This window comes from Bombyx mandarina, chromosome 19 (assembly GCF_030267445.1).
Source record: "Bombyx mandarina strain Sakado chromosome 19, ASM3026744v2".
NCBI classification, from domain to species: domain Eukaryota; kingdom Metazoa; phylum Arthropoda; class Insecta; order Lepidoptera; family Bombycidae; genus Bombyx; species Bombyx mandarina.
This window is the reverse complement of record NC_143225.1, coordinates 12,439,382-12,462,409: the sequence shown is the minus strand read 5'-3', so window position 1 is coordinate 12,462,409 and position 23,028 is coordinate 12,439,382. Positions and strand designations below refer to the sequence as shown.

The following is a 23,028-nucleotide window of genomic DNA, read 5'->3' as shown; positions in this document are numbered from 1 at the left end:
AATAACATGTTATAGCGTTGTGTGATATAAAAATAGCTTCATTAAATCACACGAAATCTCTAACATTGTATAATTGTAAATGTTATTAAAATCAATGAAAAATATTATGTGATGTTATGTTAAATATGCGTAAATACTGAATAAGTCTGTGGTAAAATAAATTAAGGTATTATTATATAAGAAAGAAAAAAAAAAACACAATTCTTTAAGTGTGTGCTCAACACGTTACACATATTAAATCAGAGTTTTCGACATTAAACTATGTTTAATAATTTTTTATTTATTTTTATTTGACAAATTAATACTCTTTTCAGAGTGGTAAATATTTAAAGCAGACATAGCAGAGCCATATTTACAGCACGCTATCGACACATAACGAAAAGCGCATACCTAGCTGTTTTGCTTTTAATTTAATATTTAAAAGAATGTATTTATTGTGGTCATATAATTTATATATCGACGCTTGAAAGGCAAACGTGACTAAGCGACAATAACTGCTTTGTACATAAATGATAGGCAATACCCATATTCGATGGGAACAAAACATATATTTCTAGGTCTATTAAAATCATTTCAATCCAACAGCTACTAGCTAGATCCTACTACAGCTAGATTCGTTAAAATAAATTTTGTTTTCAGGTATTTCAACTTTAAATTAGTCTACGGTAAAGTTCACGCATTGTCGCTTAGTCACGTTTGCCTTTCAAGCGTCGATATGTAGTTTACGGGTATATTGTGTCTGCGATGGATACTATATACATTATTCATACAAAAGCCGTAATATTAGCTTATTTTACGGAAGGATAGCATATAGCACACGCTATTCAACTACATTACAACGATAAGCAGCTTAAAACTGTAATAACGGTGGTTTATTAATGTTAAAAGTATGTGGGTAGATAATATATATGTATATATTTTATTCTTTTAGGAATCGTGGTAAATTACTTTAAAAATTTGAATCTGTTAGCGATGGTGATCTCGATGATGATTGGATCGGATCTAGACTGCCATTGCATCTTCTTCTTAACGAAAGCGTTAGAAGAGGATAGACGATAATCTTGTGTCTCTGAGGTACACGAACACATCATATGTGACATAGGGGGAACGCGAGGAGTGAAATTAAGTGATTTGTTCTATTTTGTCTATTTAGTGTTTCTTCAGGTTGCAATGTGTAATAATAACTGTTTAATATCTGTGCAAAGTGCACTAATGTGGGAAAATGAAACAAAAGCCGCCGGACGTAGCTCCTCGGGATCCTCTAAAAAGTCAACTGAAAAAGTCTTAGTAAATAACCACCATTATACTGAGATTATATTTCATCCCATCCCATACCATCTCATTTCATTTAATTTCATCCCAGTTGATTAATGTCTCAAATTAATCATCTTCATTTCATTTCACTCCATATTAACGTTTTTCATAAAAATAAGAATATGAATTTAATATGAGAGATGACTTAAAGGTCTTAGTTACCAAGTCACAAAAGCCCTTAAAAAAAGCCGGTAATGAGCTATTTAAATCGAGGCTAGTTCATACGGATGCGGGTTCATTTTGTTCTTTGGCGAAAGACAGGAACACCTCTTCCAGGGTGGTCTCCGTGACCGAATAGTCCTCCACGAGCCCGGGGAAGTTGGCCTTTAGTTCCTCGAGCTGAGCGAAGAGTTCCGAATATTTCATTGTTTCGTTTATATGATAGTGCAGCATCGTCTGTGGGCAAAATAGAGCATTTAACATTTGATTTTAGTTACATGCAATCGCGCAATTACTTGACACACTTTTACTACTACTACTACTACTACTGCTACTACTGCTACTACTGCTACTACTGCTACTACTGCTACTACTGCTACTACTGCTACTACTGCTACTACTGCTACTACTGCTACTACTGCTACTACTGCTACTACTGCTACTACTGCTACTACTGCTACTACTGCTACTACTGCTACTACTGCTACTACTGCTACTACTACTGCTACTACTGCTACTACTACTGCTACTACTGCTACTACTGCTACTACTGCTACTACTGCTACTACTGCTACTACTGCTACTACTGCTACTACTGCTACTACTGCTACTACTGCTACTACTGCTACTACTGCTACTACTGCTACTACTGCTACTACTGCTACTGCTACTACTGCTACTACTGCTACTACTGCTACTACTGCTACTACTGCTACTACTGCTACTACTGCTACTACTGCTACTACTGCTACTACTGCTACTACTGCTACTACTGCTACTACTGCTACTGCTACTACTACTGCTACTACTGCTACTACTGCTACTACTGCTACTACTGCTACTACTGCTACTACTGCTACTACTGCTACTACTGCTACTACTGCTACTACTACTACTACTACTACTACTACTACTGCACTGTTATTAACATTAAAGCTAGTAGTAGTAGTAGTGTTACTTCGATTGCTACTTGTACTACTGCTTTTAGGAGAACGGTGGTCAAATCAAATCACGTGGACATTAAATTTATTGAAACGCGTCAAAATATGAAAACAGGGAAGGCGAGTCGTGGAAAAAGACATTCGCAAACTTCCAATTAGTTCGCAAATGTATCCTATGCAATTGTTTCAGAGGAACACCACCCCACCTTGTGCTCGTCCTTGAGGGTGCAGTCGAAGGACTGGTGCAGCACGCCCTTCAGCCGGTCGAGTTCACCCTTGGCACCGTCCACTTCTGAAACACAAAATTATAGCTTCGTAAAATTTCAAGTTAACAGTATACCGAACATTGGATCAACTCCCAATTATTCGATAAAAATGTCAACCTTGTTTAACGATGAAAAAATTATTAAAAAAATTATATTTTTATTTTATTTATTGCTTACATGGGTGGACAAGCTCACAGCCCACCCGGTATTAAGTGGTTACTGGAGCCCATGGAAACCTACAACGTAAATGTGCCACCCAACTTGAGATATAAGCTAGATTATAAGGTCTCAAGTTACAACGGCTGTTCCACCCTTCAAGTCGAAACGCATTACTGCTTCACGGTAGAAATAGCCAAGCCACGCTATTTTACAATAAATCATTTTTTCTTACACTATTTTTAATTCAAATTTATTAAAGTTAATTTTTTATTTTTGAATTGGTTTTTCTATAAAAGCGTATTTTGTTACATTTTTTTAAAACTATTATTTATTTTTGATATATATAGTATAGTGTAATGGCGGCGTGCGTGCTGACCGTCTGCGGCTGGTGCGTGCGCGATCTTGAGCAGCAGCGCGTGTCCGGCGGCGTGCGCGGCGCGCAGTGCGGCGCCCGAGCCCAGCGCGCGCACGCCGCCCGCCGACAGGATGGCTATCGACGAGCACAGCGCGTCCATCTCGTCCATGCTGCAAGCGCGCAACAATATATATTTTACTTTTTACATTTTCTTTACAATTTTTTTTACAGATATAACCAGTGGTCGGAGTAGGTGGATTGATTTTATATACTTGCGTCAAGATATTATAATATTGACATGCTATTTTATCTATAAAGATTATTTTTTAAATTGAAAAAAAAAAAAAATTATCCTCATCTGATACAATTTCTATATTTATGAGATAAAGTAACAAAAAGCCCTGTCTAAGTTTTGTCTCATACTGACAAGCGTCATTTCTAATTCAACAGAAAGGGACAAAATACGGAGTAAATATTGCAAGGCGTTTTAGTATAAAATAAAATACTGATTTCTTTCACCATTAGCTAGCACTGGTAGCGTAGATTAATATTATTAATACGTTTTTCACCTTAAACACAGATGCATGCTAATTTAGAAATTCCGGAACAAATATCACAATAAATACGAATTTCCGGTATTTTGGAGGTATATCCATATTATCCTTTACGTTTGACGTCAACGACCTTAAATCAATCTACCTACTCCGACCTCTAAATATCACTTAAATTAAAAAGCAATTTTTTACAGACCTCAAAAAATCAGACCATGTATCTAATCTTATTTATTTTAAATTGAACATTATTAATTTATTCGGTATTAACACAAATACATCATAATAAAGACTTGTTCACTAATGCCTTTGACATAAGAGCTCGAATGAGGTTTTCCAAAATTAATATTATTATTATTCAATTTTATTAATAATTATGACATTACTAGCCGTACTCGCCCGCTTCGCTAGGCATTTAAAATTAACATAAATATTTATTTTCATTATTATTATTTAAAAAAATATATATTAGGGAGTCAAACACCCATATAAATATTAGCCTATCCATTAGGTACATGTATTTTCTACATGGATACCAAGTTTTAAGTCAATCGGATTTTGGTTCAGTAGTTATAACGGAACATCTGTAAAAACCAGTCTAGATTTATATATTAGTATCTATAAAAGTATAGATTACATAGTTTAATTTATCGTAAGTGTTTATTGTCGAGGAAATAATAAATGGAATATCTTTTTTAATTTTTTTTATTGCCCTTGTAGACAGACGGGCATACGGCTCTCCTGATAGTGAGTGGCTACCGTCGCCCATGGACTTCAGCAATACCAGCTATGCCTATCGTTAATACATAGTTGGCATTATTTAAGTAAGGAGTAAAGTTGTCGGGTGGCATGTGACCTGTGCGAGGAGATGACGACGGCGCGTCCCCGGTGCAGCGCGCGGCGCAGCGCGGCCCACACGCGGCGGCGCGCGGCCACGTCCACGCCCGCGGTGGGCTCGTCCAGCAGCGTGACGGCCGCGCCCGCCGCCAGCGCCGCGCCCGCCGCCAGCCGCCGCTTGCAGCCGCCGCTGTAGCCCGACACGGGCCGGTGCATGTACTTCTCCAGCCCTACCCAACATATGTATATTAGTAGTCGCCCACTTATAAGTTTGAACACTATTAGGGTTCTATTGTCAAAGCTACAATAATCACAGATTTCGCCAAAACCATACTATAGACCGGGGGCGCCCAAACTTTTTTCGTCTACTGCCCACTTTGAGAATAAATTATTTTGTAGCGCCTCCATATTTTCAACTACTTAAAACCGCTATAGCGAGAACTCAGTCGGTGTCTAAAAGTCCTCCTAAATGAAATTACAATTCGCCACCAAAACCTCTACACAACGGCCCCATTTTTTTCTGGGTCTCTTACAGCCCCCCTTTAGGCCTGCAACGCCCACAAGGAGGCGCTATCGCCCACTTTAGGAAAGGCTGCTATAGACAAATAATATTGAAGACAAACATTAAATCTATTCTCAATTGGACCATAGACTTTAACAATAAACAAAAGAATATATATCCGTGTGTATGTGTGTCAATTAAATGGTAATGTGTGTAATGTTTTATTTATTTCTTTATTGTATTTTTAATGCATAATTAAAAAAATATTAACATTGTGCACTTCTTCTCTATATTGTCTATAAGTGTGGGAAATCTCATATTCCTCCATCCGCGCAATTTTCGTAAAAAGAGGTAAAATTTTTTTTCCTCATGTATTAATATATATTGATTATCCATATGTTCGATAACGAAAATGGATTAAAAATCTAGAATTAACCATAGCCTTAAATAAATAAATAAAAATTAATTAAAGCGAACCATAATTTGTAAAATTGGGTCAATTAGAATAATTAGCGTAAGAATAAAAAAGATCAATTTTTATTCTCACACTTTCACCTAAGGGGTTAATCCAACTACGTTTACTGGTGGTGGGACCTCTTGTGAGTCCGCACGGGTAGGTACTACCACCCCGCCTATTTCCGCCGTGAAGCAGTAATGCGTTTCGGTTCGAAGGGTGGGGCAGCCGTTGTAACTATACTGAGACCTTAGAACTTATATCTCAAGGTGGGTGGCGCATTTACGTTGTAGATGTCTATGGGCTCCAGTAACCACTTAACACCAGGTGGGCTGTGAACTCGTACACCCATCTAAGCAATAAAAAAAATAAAAAAAAAGATGTCTCCTAACTACGTTTGTTTTGAACAACAGATTTGTAGGATACGATTTAGTGGTGGTAGGACCTCTTGTGAGTCCGCGCGGGTAGGTACCATCGCCCCGCCTATTTCTGCCGTGAATGCAGTAATGCGAGTGAAGTAATGCGTTTCGGTCTGAAGGGTAAAGCAGCCGTTGTAACAATATTGAGATCTTAGAACTTATATCTCAGGGTGGGTGGCGCATTTACGTTGTAGATGTCTATGGGCTCCAGTGACCATTTAACACCAGGTGGGCTATGAGTTCGTCCACCCATCTAAGCAATAAAAAAAATAACGAACATACGACAGTTTCTCTGACGCTACTGACCTACGATCTGTATCCAGGACGCGACCTCGGCGTTCACGTCGACGACGTCGAGTCCGCGCAGGGTCAGCAGCAAGGCCAGGTTCTGGGCGCCGGTCAGGAAGTCGTCCAGCCCGAAGAATTGTGGGCAGTAGCCGAGGGAACGGAGGTACTGTTGGCAAGAACAACAATTGGAATTATCGTATGCTCGATCGAGTGCTCTGAGGAATTGTTCAAGATGATTCCGTCATCTCGTTTTTACCATCGTACCACCCGCCAGTAGAGCCCAACCGTAGAGTTCATTCATACTACCTCATCCTACACATTTTTGTATTTGTGTCTCTTACCTATCGTTTTTTTCCGTTGCATCCGGTTTGACATCACAACGATTCTAAAGAAGTTTTCACTTCAATAATTTGACACCACAAGGACGACGCACGGCGCCTCAACGTATTGACGTAGGTATGTACAAACCGTCGGCGCCGTGCCGCCGCCGTCGAGCCGGGGTTCGGAGGAGGGCGTTTGTCCAGCTCCAGCCCCTATGAGGAGGCAGTCTCCTCCCGGTGATGGTCACGGGGCGACCTAAGGGGGTTGAGGCTGCGCCGCACGCTACCGTCACTCTAGCGCGCTGGCACCAGGAGGACGGGACGGCGCGTCGGCGGCTGCGGACTGCGATGCGGTCCGCATTTTCGTCGTCGCTGTCGTCGCCGAACATACTGTTGAAGAGCAACCCGGTCGGCGGTGTATCGCGTTCCGACCCGGCAGGCTGGTTCTGGCCCAGCGGGGTATCCCGGAACACCAGCGTCACCGCCCGGGCGGCCTGGTAGGGCCGCCGTACCGCGGAGACCGACGTCGTTGGTCGTCGACTATCGCCTCGACGACCCGTCGGTCGGGCGTCCTCGGGGTGGCGCCGCGTGTCTGGTTGTAGTGTTGACCGCGGGAACCCCCCTACTCTGAACGGGTTCTGACCCCGGACGGAGATCGGACGTCGGGTGTAAGAGTGCAGGGGAGTCGTTTAGTGGGTGGGCCCTAAAATCCTTGGGCCCGCGATCTGCTCTCAACACCTGCAGATCGTTGAGTCTCACATACCCCGCGCGCCCCCTAGGCGCGGGGACCTCGTAGGAGGTTCGGCCCCCGGCCCGAGAAAAAAAAAAAAAAAAAAAAAAGGTATGTACAAACCGTACAGTAATTTTACATAATTTTGAAATATACATGAAAATGTCCTTAATTATTTTTTTTTGGCATTTGTATGCAGACGGTCATAATCTGATGGCGAGCGGTTCCTGTAGCTCATGGACATCAGTAACACCAGGGACGCATTCATGTTAGCCTACAGCTGAATACTCTGTCTCCACAGATCACGTTTAAAAAGAGACATGTCACCGCGCTCGGTAAGCACCGCAGAGCAGGGTCCATTCTTAAGCCGAATGGTACGTGGGAAATAAGATAACTGGAAACATAAGCGTGGATGAAAGTAGCAGTACCATAAGGGTATGGATGAACTCTGCTCCAGTGAAGGGGGCGGTACGATAAAGAGATCATCGGGAATCGGATCATCAAAAAGAGAGACAGAAAGAAAGAGAGAGAACCGAAGTCTCTCAATAGCCCCAGAGCTTACAATGCTCAAAGTAGGCATTACATTTTATGCAAGTAAGACATTTCTATAGATGGCAGCATTGCGGCATGATATGTTTTATTGAAACGGCAACACTGACCGGTCCGACGCTGCGCTTCAGGTGGTAGCCGTTCGCGAAGATGTTGCCTCGAGTGGCGCACTCCTCGGCCGTCAGCATCTTGAAGGTGGTAGACTTGCCGGCTCCGTTCACGCCGAGGAGGCCAAAGCATTCCCCTGAAACCACACCCCGATATTGTAAGTATTTCCGTTGGGGATCCTTTTTTTCCGATAGTGGACCGAACCTCATGCGAGGCTTCTGCGCCTAGGGGATGCGCAGGGTATGTGGTAATTGATGGTTTGCTTAAGTTGAAGCAGACCGCGGGTCCAAGGATGTTTTAGGGCCCTACGCACCAAACGACTCCCCTGCACTCTTCCACACAACATCCGATCTCCCGTCCGAGGTCAGAACTCGGTCAGAATAGGAGGGGTCCCGCGGTCAATACTATAACCAGACTCCCGGTACTACCTCCAGGACGCCCAACCGACGAGTCGTCGAGGCGAACCGTTGGTTATCCTGGAATCAAAATACAGATACGCGTTCCTTATTAATGCGCACCTTTCTTAACCGAGAAACTGACTCCTTTGACGGCGTTGCAGGACTTGCCGAAGATCTTGGGGTACCTCTTGTGCAGGTTGTCCGCTAACAGAACGTCCTTGATTTGATTGCTTGCTGCGCACAAAACAAAATGAAAAATTAGAACTTCTCTCGTAGAAAACTTTAAGCAACCGGGCCCCGGTAACAAAATGTATAATATATATAACTAGTCAGGTCATAAGTATTGTCACACAGTAAAAACTTTTCTTTTAGAATGCTGGCCACAAAAAAGTTTATTGAATTCGAATTTCGAATTCTTCATGAAAATAAAAATAGTATACATTTAGAATTTTACTCATTTTTAAATATGGAGTGGACGCTTAAAGAAGACCGTGTTGCAGTTATTGCGTTGCATCGTTGCGGTTACGCGCCAATTCAAATTTTTAACATACTAAAAATTTGAATATAACCAAAAGATTCATTTATCGTACCATCAAACGATACAATGAAGACTCTAGTGTAGATGACAGGTCAAGAAATGGTCGCCCTCGGTCTGTTAGGACTCCAGCAGTGATAAAAGCTGTGAAGGCGCGAATTCAAAGAAATCCCAAACGTAAGCAGAAACTGTTGGCCCTTCAGATGGGGTTAAGCAGAACCACGGTGAAAAGGGTGTTAAATGAAGACTTAGGGCTTCGGGCATATCGAAGAAAAACAGGACATCGTTTGAATGCTCGTCTAATGGACCTGAGACTGAAGAGATGCCGCGCTTTGTTGAAGCGGTACGCGGGAAAAAAATATCGGGAAATTATTATTTCGGATGAAAAAATTTACCGTAGAAGAGAGCTACAACAAACAAAATGATAAGGTGTACGCACACAGTAGTGAAGAAGCGAGCAACCGTATTCCGCGTGTCCAACGAGGTCATTTTCCATCCTCGCTCATGGTATGGTTGGGAGTTTCTTATTGGGGCTTAACAGAGGTACATTTTTGTGAGAAAGGTGTAAAAACGAATGCAGTTGTGAACCTTGTGGAACCTGTTTCTCATACCATGTTCAATAACAGGCACTGGGTATTGCAACAAGATTCGGCGCCAGCTCATAGAGCGAAGAGCACACAAGACTGGCTGGCGGCGCGTGAAATCGACTTCATCCGGCACGAAGACTGGCCCTCCTCCAGTCCAGATTTGAATCCGTTAGATTACAAGATATGGCAACACTTGGAGGAAAAGGCGTGCTCAAAGCCTCATCCCAATTTGGAGTCACTCAAGACATCCTTGATTAAGGCAGCCGCCGATATTGACATGGACCTCGTTCGTGCTGCGATAGACGACTGACCGCGCAGATTGAAGGCCTGTATTCAAAATCACGGAGGTCATTTTGAATAAACTTTAGTGCCATAAGAATCTATGTTTTGTTAAGTTCATTTTGGTATATGAATGGTTACATAATGAATAAACTTGTTTCAATTATTTTACATTAAACATGTGACAGAATTTATGACCTGACTAGGTATAATAACTTATTCGATTACATATGACCCTACTATAACAAGGTACTTCTACAACATAATAAAGAGATTCTTACAATATATTATGGGAATAACTGGTGGGAATAACTTTTACTGGTGGTAGGACTTTTTGTGAACCCGCACGGGTAGGTACCACCACCCTGCCTATTTCTGCCGTGAAGCAGTAATCCGTTTCGGTTTGAAGGGTGGGGCAGCCATTGTAACTATACTGAGACCTTAGAGCTTATATCTCAAGGTGGGTGGCGCATTTACGTTGTAGATGTCTATGGGCTCCAGTAACCACTTAACACCAGGTGGGCTGCGAGCTCGTCCACCCATCTAGCAATAAAAAAATAAATAAAACGTACGCAGTGTGATCGCCTTGCTGACGTAAGCGGCCTCGGCGCGCACGAGGTCAGAGGGGGAGGCGGCGGGGGGCGCGGCGGGGTAGGCGCGGTTCATGAGTGCGTCGAAGCAGCCGTTCAGCCAGCCCCGCTCCGAAAGGAGCACCAGGCTCTGCCGACGTCATTTTCGTATCGATATGGTAGGTGGCAGCACTAGATATTATTGAAGCGGCACTTCTTTGTGCACCGGAGCAAATATGTAGGTCGAATTTGTCCGATTTGTCGAAAAAGCGGAAATATAGATCTCTCTACCCTATCTCTTAAGTTGGACCCAACTATACACAGTATAGTAAGTCTCATTAATATCGGTTCATTAGTTCAAAATTTCATCACAGACAAACAACGATACCCGGATTTTTACGTATAGAGATCGATTACGTTTTTATTTTCAAAGCATTGGTAATTTAAATGTAATAGTTGGTATCGGAAACCATCATAATATGAATGAGTTATTGGGGAGTGCGGTCGACATGATAAGACTGTTTATGAACATTAAAAAACTTACCATTAAAAAGGCGAACTGAACGAACAGCATTATAACGTAGCGTGTGGGAGCGATGTCGTTGAAGCATAGGTAGCACGTCGGATCCAGATCCTTTGAAACTGTTTTAATGAATATTCTTTTAATGTGTTTGATAAGGATTAAAACAGGAATAGAAGTGGCACTTCTTTGGGTGCTACGAAAATTTTCAAGGTCAAAGCGATTATCACATTTTAATGTCGATTTATTTATCTCAAAAAGCATGGAAAATATATCTATTATAGTATAAAAGAAGAAGTTCCACTTCTGGTGGTTGTCTATGTAATATAATTTTTTTAGTGCAAGTCTTCGAACTATTACCTCCCACATTTGAGTATAACATTACCTTGAAACTTCCAACTACTGAGTTTAACGCTAACCATATTATATATAGTTTAAACTCACGTACAAACATAACAAATATACGTTAAGCTTTGTGACGTGCTGCCCTATTTGAAACAGAATCGCAGAATCCCGGGATGGCGGCGTCTCCTTAGTGCAGCCCTGTACATCTCGCCACTCAAACGAATGTACAGTGAATGCTGCGGTTACCGAAGCCGGTCGCCAGTCGAGGCAACAACACCGAGACGAACGCATGTCGCTCTGCGCTCCGCCTATATTCAACACGATTCAACACGATATAACCGACCAGCACCTATAACTTCATTAACACAGTACCGGTGGTCATCTGTCTCCCGATGGCGATGGAACAGAACTCCGAGTCCAGTTTGCACATGGCGTTGTTCACGGCCCGCATGCCCGCCAGCACGCTCGCCATCATCACGGTGTGCGGCGGGACCACGTAGTTGATCACCGAGAACACGTAGTAGGTGACACCCTTCGCATCATCGAAGATCGTGTAGTAGACGCTCACTGAGGGCGTGAAGATGCCTGAAGAAAAACGAAAAAGAAAGTCAAACAAGAGATATAGTTAATACGCTTTTATTAGCTTCAGACGTATGTATGGTAGTATGTATGTAACTGTAGGTAACAAATCACCGAATCACCAAATATCACCGAACTGTAACGGAATCTTTGAACATGATTTTGACCCCCTTCAAAACATCGGATAAACTCGAAATTTGGCATACTTATTGACCGACAAGCAGTCCGCTCCGGTTCCGTTCGGGTCTTTAACAAATATTTCAACGATATTTGACGTTGTTTTATTTTTTTAAATAATAATTACACTTATTGCGGCTTAACTATAATAGTTAGACATATGCTGTCGCGACGATTTTTGTAAATAATAATGTGTTCTACAAAGTCGTAGTACATTATTTTATGCTATCATGAATAGTTTTCGCAGGGCACGCGATTTAAAGAATATTTTAGGTAATTTTTTTACACCTTGGGTTATACTATTACAGTTTTAGCAAGGATTCCTAATTAAAAAAAAAAAGATTATAGCCTATGTCACTCCGGAATAGTGTAGCTTCCAAACAGTGAAAGAATTCCAAATCGGTTCAATAGTTTCGGAGCCTATTCAAAAACAAACAAACAAATCTTTCCTCTTTATAATATTATTAGTATAGATGATAATTCAATATTTTAAATAGTTCGATCCGTTATCCTTACTAGGATAATCAGTATTAGGACAAACTTCTACTCGTCCCCAAATTTTATCTGATCAGCGATAGATGTCGCTGAATCCAAAACACAGAAGCTCTGAAGCTTGACTGCCCCCATATGAACAATATAAAAGCTTGTGTTCAATGGTTAACTTACGGTCCTATTTATAATAGAGTTATAGGAGTGTTATAAGTCTGTTGTGTGTATACTGTCAAAGGATTGTTATTGGTAATGGTCTGATAGAGTTAAACCACTCAATAACAGTTCGATTTAGAATTAGCAAGGCCCCTTTGTGACATCGAATGATATGTTAGTATACATATATCGGTTTGAAGCGGGGATTCCCAAGCCATTTCGGACAAGAGATCCCAAAATGAACTTATACCTCAGTCGAATTACTTTAAAAATTCTATCTCTAGTTTTTTCTCTATTGAATACAGAATATTTACTAATTTAAAAACATTGTGTTTGGTTAAGTGAGGACACTTAAAATTATTTTCTCACAAATAAATTAACAATAAATAGAGAGAAAATTCAGTGAGTAAAAATACAACAATGGTCTGTGCCACGGAAAGGGGAATGCCCACTCTCCATAGTGTCCTAGGCCCAAGATGGACATCAAATATTACTATAAAAATGTACTGATTCAAATTCTTAAATGTATTGGATATCTAAAAAATATATTGAAATTGATGCCACTATTATAAAAAATATAATAAAAATAAAAACTCGTTTTGAGGTTAATTTTCTATATAAATAAGTGTCGGATTGTGAGATACTTCAAGAACTTTTCTTTTTCCTAATTTTCCTAATGTATTTTTATCCAATAGGGTATAAAAAACAAACTTAATTCTTTAAATATCTATATTTTCTTCATCTTCATACACAATTAGTATCATCTAAAAATAGCAAAAGAGAGCATATACACGGTTTTAAATCTCGGTCAGGGTAAAACCACAATTCACACAACGTTTTTTAGTCGTAGTATGAAACGTTATTGATAAAAGTAAAATAAATCGAAGAAAAATCAAAACACATCCATTTTCTACGCAAGCACAACACCACGAGCACCAAGCGAAGTGTCAGTCAGTCAGATTAAATTCAGTGTTGTCAGTATAAAGAAAAATAATTACATGAAATTCATATATCGATTTTTTTTTTAAATAACCGATAATTGATTTATATCTTAATCTTTTTTTTACGAGTAAACATTATTTTTTATGTTTTTGTTTTAGTTGTACATATTTCAATAACAATACTAGTAAAGTTTTTTTTATCGCTTAGATGGGTAGACGAGCTCACAGCCACCCTGGTGTTGCTAAGTGGTTACTCGAGCCCACATACATCTACAACGTAAATGCGCCACCCACCTTGAGATATAAGTTCTAAGGTCTCAAGTATAGTTACAAGTTAAAGTCCAATGGGTATGTCTTCGATGTTATTTTATGTGCATAAAATCCATTAAAATCGATTGATTAATGATAATACTTAAAATGATTTATTTATATGTTTTATTTATGTACTCAAAATATTTACTTTATACGTAAAAGGTTTTGAAGCTGGCAATATTTTTCCCGCAAAAATAAAAATCCTTGTTTTTTCAATAGAGTTACTTTTTTTAAACTACTTATTGCTTCGATCAATAATACTACTAGATTCGCGATTAGCGCTTCAAAAACGGCCCGAAAAATAAGACCACAAATAAATTTGTGGTCTTATTTCAAATTAGTATGGTCCAATCATAGCCAACACTAAGACGTCAAAACGCTGCAATGCGCGTTCAAAAACTGAGTAAAAAACCACCGTAACACCAAGGTTTTGGAAGGAATATCTTTTTTTGGTAAATTTATATTATTAAGTGTTTTTCATAAAATAAGAAACACAACTATATTGTAAATAAAACACAATTTACGAATATTGTAATTGTTTGGCCAATGTTTGCAACAAGGCACCAACTATTGTAACAAACATCACCTATTCTTGGACAGGGAATGCATAGAGTAGTTTTGTTATTTTATAATGTTATTTTTGTTTGTAGATTTCCTAGTAGCCCCTTGTCGCTGTGCACAATGGATATATATTGTCGCGAAAGAAAGAGAAGAAATATAGAACCCTTATAAAAATTCTAGAATTGTTCAATGGTGGTGGCAAATCAATGCAAAAAAGTATTAAAAAAACTTTATATGTATGTGTAAATGTTTTAAGCGTATATGCTGAAAAGGACTTGTTTTCTGGGGGAAACGAACACAGCCATAAAATAAGCCTAAATTAAACTGATTATAGAAAAATTCATTGATATAAGATTACATTATATTTGTAAAAAAGAAACCGCTCATATAAAAATGACTTCTAAAAGACAGCTTTATAACAAACTGAATCTGTTTAAAGGTAATTAAACCTACATTATTGTTTTAATTACTTCTGTATAAAGAATACGTGGAAAACATGTTTCGTGTTTCCTTTCATTTTTTTTTTACTTTATTCAATTTTATTTTTTATCACCTATTTGTTGTAATAGCGGCAATGTAAAATATTATCTACTACTTTTTTCAATCGGTCAAAAATAGTTGCGACCATACAAAACAAACCTAAAACAAATATGTATATTCTGCAACTCTATGTCTTTCAATACTTACTGTGTTCTGAGCATTGAAATGTAATACCAAGAACCACATCTAGTTCCACAATACAATAAGCACGAAATTTTAAACAAATATTTTTAACCTTATAAATTAGGCTTTAAGTATCATTTTAGAATAAATATTTTTGTACTGATGACTTTTTATGTTCAAGTGACATTTTAAATTTATTCCATAATATTCTTTTTCTGACGAAAGGACCTAAATACATATATTTTGCAATGGTAATTAAACTTTATGTTTAAGTATTAAGGTTTATAATAAACTGAAGTCGTTAACATTATTAAACTTTTTTCTAAGAAATGAAGATGTTTTCGTGTCGGCAAACGTGGCCACTGGAGCGTCTTATTTTTGTTCCTGATCCTTAATCTAGTACTATTATTGATCGAAGACTTATTGTAAACTATAGTGGCGCTTATTTGCAAGAAAGTAAATGCATATTTATTTATGACAAAATCAATGCACTAAGTATTTTTTCTATAATCTATTGTCCGCTTTGGGCCTAAAATGGGCATTCCCCTTTTAGTCATTCTTATAACTATACTTATAACTAAGTTGGTACAAATAAGAAAATCTATACAGTATCTTGAGAGTTTTAAATAAGAGAATGTGTTAATTAATAGGGGTCTATTTTTACTAGATCTTGCCGAACCCTTAATATCAGTTTACAATAATGTCGACCACTTTGAGAATCCTTTGTTCCAACCATTGATAAGTATGTATTATTACGAATACTAAATATGTTTGTGTATTATTTCGTTTCAGCGTATCATAAACACCGGCCATAGCCAATTAAGTCGATGATCTGGTGATTTAATTAAAATTGAAAAGCATTGTGTTTCTTGTCACTATATAGATTATAGACTGTATAGCTCTGTGTGACTATATAGCGTAGTAGCGTAAGAGCCCGGTCACCGTCCTCGTCGAACCCGTTGCTTGTGACGAAGGGTTCGGCGAGTAAATTAACCCATGGACCTTCTTCTCAGTGGGTCGCGTTTCCGATCCGGTGGTAGATTTTTTTAATTTATTTTTTTATTGCTTAGTTGGGTGGACGAGCTCACAGCCCATCTGGTGTTAAGTAGTCACTGGAGCCCATAGACATCCACAACGCAAATGCGCCACCCATCTTGAAATATAAGTTCTAAGGTCTCAAGTATAGTTACAACGGCTACCCTACCCTTCAAACTGAACCGCATCACGAACCGCATCACTGCTTCACGGCAGAAATAGGCAGGGTGGTGGTACCCACCCGCGCGGACTCACAAGAGGTCCTACCACCAGTAATTACGCAAATTATAATTTTGAGGGTTTAATTTTTATTACATGATGTTATTTCTTCACCGTGGAAGTCAATCGTGAACATTTGTTGAGTATGTATTTCATTAGAAAAATTGGTACCCGCCTGAGATTCGAACACCGGTGCATCGCTCAACACGAATGCACCGGACGTCTTATCCGTTAGGCCACGACGACTTCAAAATTTTGATTTGACGAAGGACTGCTCCTGTTAGGGCCAGTGCTAGCAACACTCCCTGTTTGAGCCTCGTGAGCTCACCTACACGTCAAGGAGAAGCTGAGATACCCTTTCAAGGCTATAAGCATAGGTAGGAAAAAAAAGCGTAACAGCACCCTTAGCGGCAAACGTAGGCAGACGTTCCAACTGCATACAAATTTGAGTTAACTTTTACGCCATCGAGATTTCAAAAAACTAACTAGGCATACATGTCACGAACCACACTCACCGAATATAATAACGATGGCGGATAGCACGATAGTGGCCGACGTCTCGTTGAAGTGGAAGCTCACTAAATATATTAACGCGAAGAAAGCCATAGCGCCGAGCTCCAAGATTATGAAGAACGTTACTGAAAATAAATATATTTATATATGTATATGATACGGCATTATTTTATATTATATATATATAATGCTACGTGAAACAAAACAAAACGGTGCACGTGCAACTTGGTATACGCGAAAGAAGTGAAACTTCTCCTTCGATGTGTATGTACTATTGTGGTTTTCTTCATTTTTCATCCTTAAATCAGATTGCTCTTGTAATAGGGAAGGCTGTGTATAAGAGATGTGACATCTTCAATATTTATATTACATATATTTAAAATAGAATAAAAAATACTTAAAATAGAAATATAAATACTCGTTGCCAACGCTCGCGCTGGCCTGTAACAGATATATTATGCATATGCGTTCGAGTGCCACACATTCACTCTCGCTCTGTCTGTTTCTATTCCCTCTCCTCAGGAGCGTTAAACGTTTAAACCAACCTTGTTGGAAGTTGCATTAGAAGTTTCACTTCAAAAAACTTCATTTCACGCTTCAGTAATAATATTAATAAAATCATTTATTACTCTTTCCAGTACTCCCAAGAGGTTCAAGATCCCGAGGTAGGCCCAAGAAACGCTGGTTGGATATGGTTAGGGAGGATATGGAGGAGAATAACTTCAGTCAGAAGGATGCCGAAAACCGGGCAAAGCGGAGGAGTTTAAGTAGGAAAGCGGATCGTGGCATTAGACCGGGAAAACGTTAGGAAGAAGATTACGTTTTCTAGTACTAGATCCTTTTGGTTATTCATGCTAAAAAATAAGATAAAGTCAGATAAAGGCAGATAAAGTCATGGCCTCTCTGACGTGATGTAACCCATTAACAACACTTCCTTCAAGCGGCATAACAGCAATCCCACTATCCAAACTATAAGGGAGAGTTGCCTCGCGTCTAATTCAAATAAGAATAGGAACTAGAGGGAGAATACCGCAGGACTTGCAAGTCGTACTTACACAAATTTTTTTTTTGAAGGGGTTTTATAACCTCGTAATACAAGACTTTTAAGTCATGTCTTATTTTAATTTATATTCTTATTTTTATGAAAAATAATAATACGGAGTAATATAAAATGAAATGAGATGATATGGGATAAAATATAATCTCAGTAAAATGGTTGCCATTTACTGAAATGGTTTTCAGTGGAGTTTCTGGAGGATTCCGAGAAGTTAGGTCCAGTGGCTTTGTTTCATTTTCACACATTTATGCACTCTCACAAATATTAAACAGTTAATAAATCACCGTTATTACACATTTAAACCTGAAAAAAACACTAAATAGACAAAATAAAACAAATTACACAACTTCACCCCTCGCGTTTCAGCCAAAAATTTGTACTCACGCAAGAAGCCAGGCTGGTTGATGGTCTGGTCTCGTTCGACGGTGGCCGCGATGACCAGCGTGGGGACGACCAGCGCCGCGGTGCAGACGGCCAGGTGGAACAGCAGCGTGGAGGCCCAGTGCAGCTCCGGCGGGCAGCCCGACATGACGTGCGTGTGCCGCGCGCCCGACTCCCGCTCCGCACACGGCAGCGACACCGCGTTTATGGTCGTCGATAGAATCGCTGGGGAGTCGAGTGTTTATTGTTAGAAGCTGATGATGACACTGGAGACGTGGCCTAAGTGACGTCAATGATGGTGTGATGTCGGGAAGGCGCGTGGCGTGATGTTGTTGGGGGGGGGGTCTGGGCTCGAGGCGTGTTGGCACAAGACATCGTTCTCTTTTGCTTGCGGCAGTCGGGACGGACGGACGTTCACATCGTTGCACAATCGTTGTATTTTATTACTGTCGAAGTTATTATTGTCAAAGTTTAGTTGTTGTCAAGATTTTGTTGCATTCTGTTAAATTTAGTTAATTTACGTTGTTAGTTATAATTAAAGTGATTTCTGTCTAGGTTATATACTTTTTTTTTTTAATAATAAAATTAGGGTGCTTATAATATTATTTTTTTATTTATACTTTATGCACAAAACAAAAGTCGTACACAGGCGGACTTAATGTATGACTTAATGAGTCTTTGCCGAGTATAAATATTCAAAATAATTTGCATAACGATGCATTCGTGTTGAGCGATGCACCGGTGCTCGAATCTCAGGCGGGTACCAATTTTTCTAATGAAATACATACTCAACAAATGTTCACGATTGACTTCCACGGTGAAGGAATAACATCGTGTAATAAAAATGAAACCCGCAAAATTATAATTTGCGTAATTACTGGTGGTAGGACCTCTTGTGAGTCCGCGCGGGTAGATACCACCGCCCTGCCTATTTCTACGTAAAGCAGTAATGCGTTTCGGTTTGAAGGGTGGGGCAGCCGTTGTAACTATACTGAGACCTTAGAACTTATATCTCAAGGTGGGTGGCGGATTTACGTTGTGGATGTCTATGGGCTCCAGTAACCATTTAACACCAGGTGGGCTGTGAGCTCGTCCACCCATCTAAGCAATAAAAAAAAACTGTACTATTGCAAGTGCCATAATTACAGGTAGACTGAAGTCCGATAATCTTTTTTTTAAGGGATTTTATGACCTGGTAACTAAGACCTTTAGGTCATGTCTTATTTTAATTTATTTATATTCTTAATATTATGAAAAATGATAATATGGAATGAATAAAGATGATTAATTTGAGATATTATTCAACTGGGATGAAATGAAATCATATGAGATGAGATGATATGATATGAAATATAATCTATTCTCAGTAAAATGGTGGTCATTTACAGAGTTTTTTTTCAGTGGACTTTTTGGAGGATCCCGTGTAGTTACGTCCAGCGGCTTTGTTCCATTTCCCCACATTTGTGCACTTTCACAGATATTAAACAGTTAATAAACCACCGTTATTACACATTTAAACCTGAAGAAACACTGAATTGACAAAATAAAACAAGTAATTCAACTTCACTCCTCGCGTTCCCGCCAAAAAGACAGTCCGATAATCTGAGCAGAAAAATCTGTCTACCCTCTACCTAGATAGTTTTTGTAATATGAAGATAAATGAAAATGGTACTCACTGAAAACCACTAAAAATATCCAAAGGAGGACGACGAAGACTTGTTTAGTGTCCTTGGCGGAGTGCGCGGAGGAGGGTGCGGCCGCCAGCTCCGCGCGCACGGGCTCGTTGAGGGCGGTGAGCGTGCGCGCGCCCGCCGCCGGCGCGTGCAGCGTCGCCAGCAGGTTCGTCAGGACGTTCACCGATATCGGAGCGGCGTGCCGGATTGTCGTCGTGTACAATGCCTTCAACGACGAAAACGTATATGAAATCTTGGGTATAGCCTTTTTTATTACTGTAAACTGGGAGACTATACGTTGTAGATGTCTATGGGCTCCAGTAACCACTTAATACCAGGTGGGCTGTGAGCTCGTCCATCCATCTAAGCAATAAAAAAAATAAAAAAAAGACTAGCAAGCGGTTCATCTGTTAATACCAATGTCGTGGCGTGCAACCTCTTTGACAGGGCATAAGACCTACAACGACGGTCCATCTGCTAATACCGAGGTCGTGGCGTTCGACCTTTTTTACAAGAAATAAGACCAACAACGACCAGACATATACTAAGAAAGACACAAGGACTCGAAAAGAAACAAAAGAAAGAAATGGAGCGAGGGCGGACGTGACTACTGGAAGGCAGTACTTTTACTGCCTTCCTAAAAGACGGACACGAAAATGTCCGCTGTGCATAATGCTGTCCCACCCTTCGAGCCAGCACGAATGACTAACAGTATGTACTCCTGTGCCTACTTATAAAGACGTGGTAAAATATTATAAAGCAGAGGAATGTGAAGTTCTTATTTTTTATTTTTACAAATTAGCATTTTTAAAATTCGATGGAGTGAATATGTGTGCTGGTACAAAGGTAAATCTTTAACAAAAAAAAGCACTGAACACTGGGTAATTTTCCATCAACTCGGTTTATACTCGACGATGGTCCTTCAACAGAAATCGAATCACAAAATGTAACACATAATCTTACTTAGTTTAATTTTGAAATTAAATTCTGGCAATACTGGCTAGGCAGGAAGCCGATTGCCATACTAAAAAGAATATAATATATATCTTAATTAAATACCTTTGCATGTGTGGAATTAAGTTCAACGCCGAGAACGTATTTAATGTACTTCATTGGATCATCCTTGGCGTAGCCCAGTGTTGCTGGAAATAAAGAAGAAAAAAGTTGTGTTTCATTAAAGTTTTTCACTGTTATCGATTCTCAACGCGTATGCCAACATGCCTAGCTTGACAAACAAGTTCGAAGTCTAGTCGGGGTCAAGGAGCCGATGTGATTCTTTTATCGCGAAAATTGAGCACGAGTAATTTACTTAACGGTAGGCAGCGGCTTGGCTCTGCCCCTGGCATTGCTGAAGTCCATGGGCGACGGTAACCACTCACCATCAGGTGGGCCGTATGCTCGTCTGCCTACAAGGGCAATAAAAAAGGGTTTATTAAAGATATTGATGATGTGTATGGGCATCCGTCCACACGTGTTCTACCACCAATAGTAATTTTTTACTGTTGGTAGGACCTCTGGTGAGTCCGCACGGGTAGGTACCACCACCCTGCCTATTTCTGCCGTGAAGCAGTAATGCGTTTTGGTTTAACTATACTGAGACCTTAGAACTTATATTTCAATGTGGGTGGCATTTAAGTTGTAGCTATGAGCTCCGGTAACCACTTAACATCAGGTAGTACGTGAGCTCATGCACCCGTCTAAGCAATAAACCAAATAAATTAGTAATACTTGTATGTCTACATCAAAGTCACTTACTATTGACGATGTCTGTATTTTCCTCAAACTTGACGTGCGGGTAGGCGTCAGTGATCGCTTTGAAGTTGACTCCCTCTTGGTTCACGTTGTACAAAGCTTTGAGGCCGTCGATGTCCTTGTACAGGTCGAGGGTCATGGGCGCGCTGACGTCGGCCCGAGTGGACCCGTAGTCGTGGTTCACGGACTCCGTGACCAGGCCGATCACTAGCATAGGTATCAGGACTTGCTGAAATTGAACGTGATATATCACAGGTCTAGAAGCGACTGATTGTCACGAGTGAAATTGGACGTGGCGACTTGAGACACGTGGTCGAGAGTCGATTGGGTTTGAATAGTAGAATAGTAGTTATATAATAGAATCGAGATATCGACCTGAAATAGTGGCCTAAAAGATAAGCCGCCCGGAGTGCTCGTATTCGACGGTGTCGGGGTTCGAATCCCGCGGGCGGGTAGGTACCAATTTTTTAGGAAAATACGTATTACGTATTGCGCTGAACTAATTTTAAGGGAAATAGATTTTTTTTTTTTATTGTCTCACAACTTACAGGAAAAATCTGACGCGGATCATTTCCCAATTAAATATAAATTAATCTTAAGCAATCAATCAAATGTAATCAGATCTTAGTAATATAATTTTTTTTATTTTTGTTGTTAATGCACTGTCGATTGCACCTATAATTGAGGTGACATCTGCCATGAACTTTTGTCAATTGGTCAATGTTTTGTATTGATGATCACTTTGTTGGTGCACTTAATAAATAAATAAATACATTTGCGTCTTTACATATTATTGCGTATTTTTATGGTAGTGCGTACAGTAAGCCCGCACAGGTAAGAACCGCCATTTACCTAGTTCTGTCGCGAAGCAGTAGTGCGTTCTCGTTTGAAAGTGTAACAGCCGGTATACAATCGTTAGTCTCAAGGTGGGTGGCGGCATTTACTTTGTGATATTTATGGAAGTTTAAATACAAGTGGATCATGCATTCGCCTAGTGTGGGTCGGTGTTGACTGTTGGAACCGATGCGACCGAGTCGAACGTCAGGGTGACATTGACGTGGTCTATTAAAAAGCACTCACCAGTAAGAAAAATGAGAGTTTCTTGGACATTATGTAGTTGAACTGCCTTTTCATTAGGACATTGAATTGTCTGAGGTACAGGGGGAAGCCGGTCAGCCTCTTACTCTGCGGCTCCTGGTAGTCTGGGAACAAAACGAGGAATTTTTTTTCCTACCTATGCTGATAGCCTTGAGAGGCTATTTCAGCTTCGTCCTAACGTGCACGTGAGCTCACAGGGCTCAAGCCGGAGAGTTGCTAACACTGGCCCTATCAAGA

At 40.0% G+C, this 23,028-nt stretch overlaps 1 protein-coding gene across 1 annotated transcript in view; it reads right to left on the bottom strand.

Moving 5' to 3' along the window:
* Positions 1–709: 709 nt before the first annotated feature.
* LOC114239465 (phospholipid-transporting ATPase ABCA3) overlaps positions 710–23,028 on the bottom strand; it is a 48,344-nt gene continuing 26,025 nt past the window's right edge. The window contains exons 17-32 of the mRNA XM_089735396.1: positions 22,774–22,895; positions 21,697–21,922; positions 21,001–21,083; positions 19,945–20,167; positions 18,272–18,493; positions 16,833–16,955; positions 11,558–11,770; positions 10,865–10,962; positions 10,324–10,471; positions 8,471–8,584; positions 7,955–8,088; positions 6,264–6,411; positions 4,602–4,812; positions 3,216–3,364; positions 2,621–2,706; positions 710–1,710 (exon numbers count right to left, since the gene is read on the bottom strand). Coding sequence (XP_089591522.1) covers positions 1,534–1,710; positions 2,621–2,706; positions 3,216–3,364; positions 4,602–4,812; positions 6,264–6,411; positions 7,955–8,088; positions 8,471–8,584; positions 10,324–10,471; positions 10,865–10,962; positions 11,558–11,770; positions 16,833–16,955; positions 18,272–18,493; positions 19,945–20,167; positions 21,001–21,083; positions 21,697–21,922; positions 22,774–22,895 — 2,477 coding nt within the window. The 3' untranslated portion in view covers positions 710–1,533. The remainder of the gene's footprint in view (positions 1,711–2,620; positions 2,707–3,215; positions 3,365–4,601; positions 4,813–6,263; positions 6,412–7,954; positions 8,089–8,470; positions 8,585–10,323; positions 10,472–10,864; positions 10,963–11,557; positions 11,771–16,832; positions 16,956–18,271; positions 18,494–19,944; positions 20,168–21,000; positions 21,084–21,696; positions 21,923–22,773; positions 22,896–23,028) is intronic.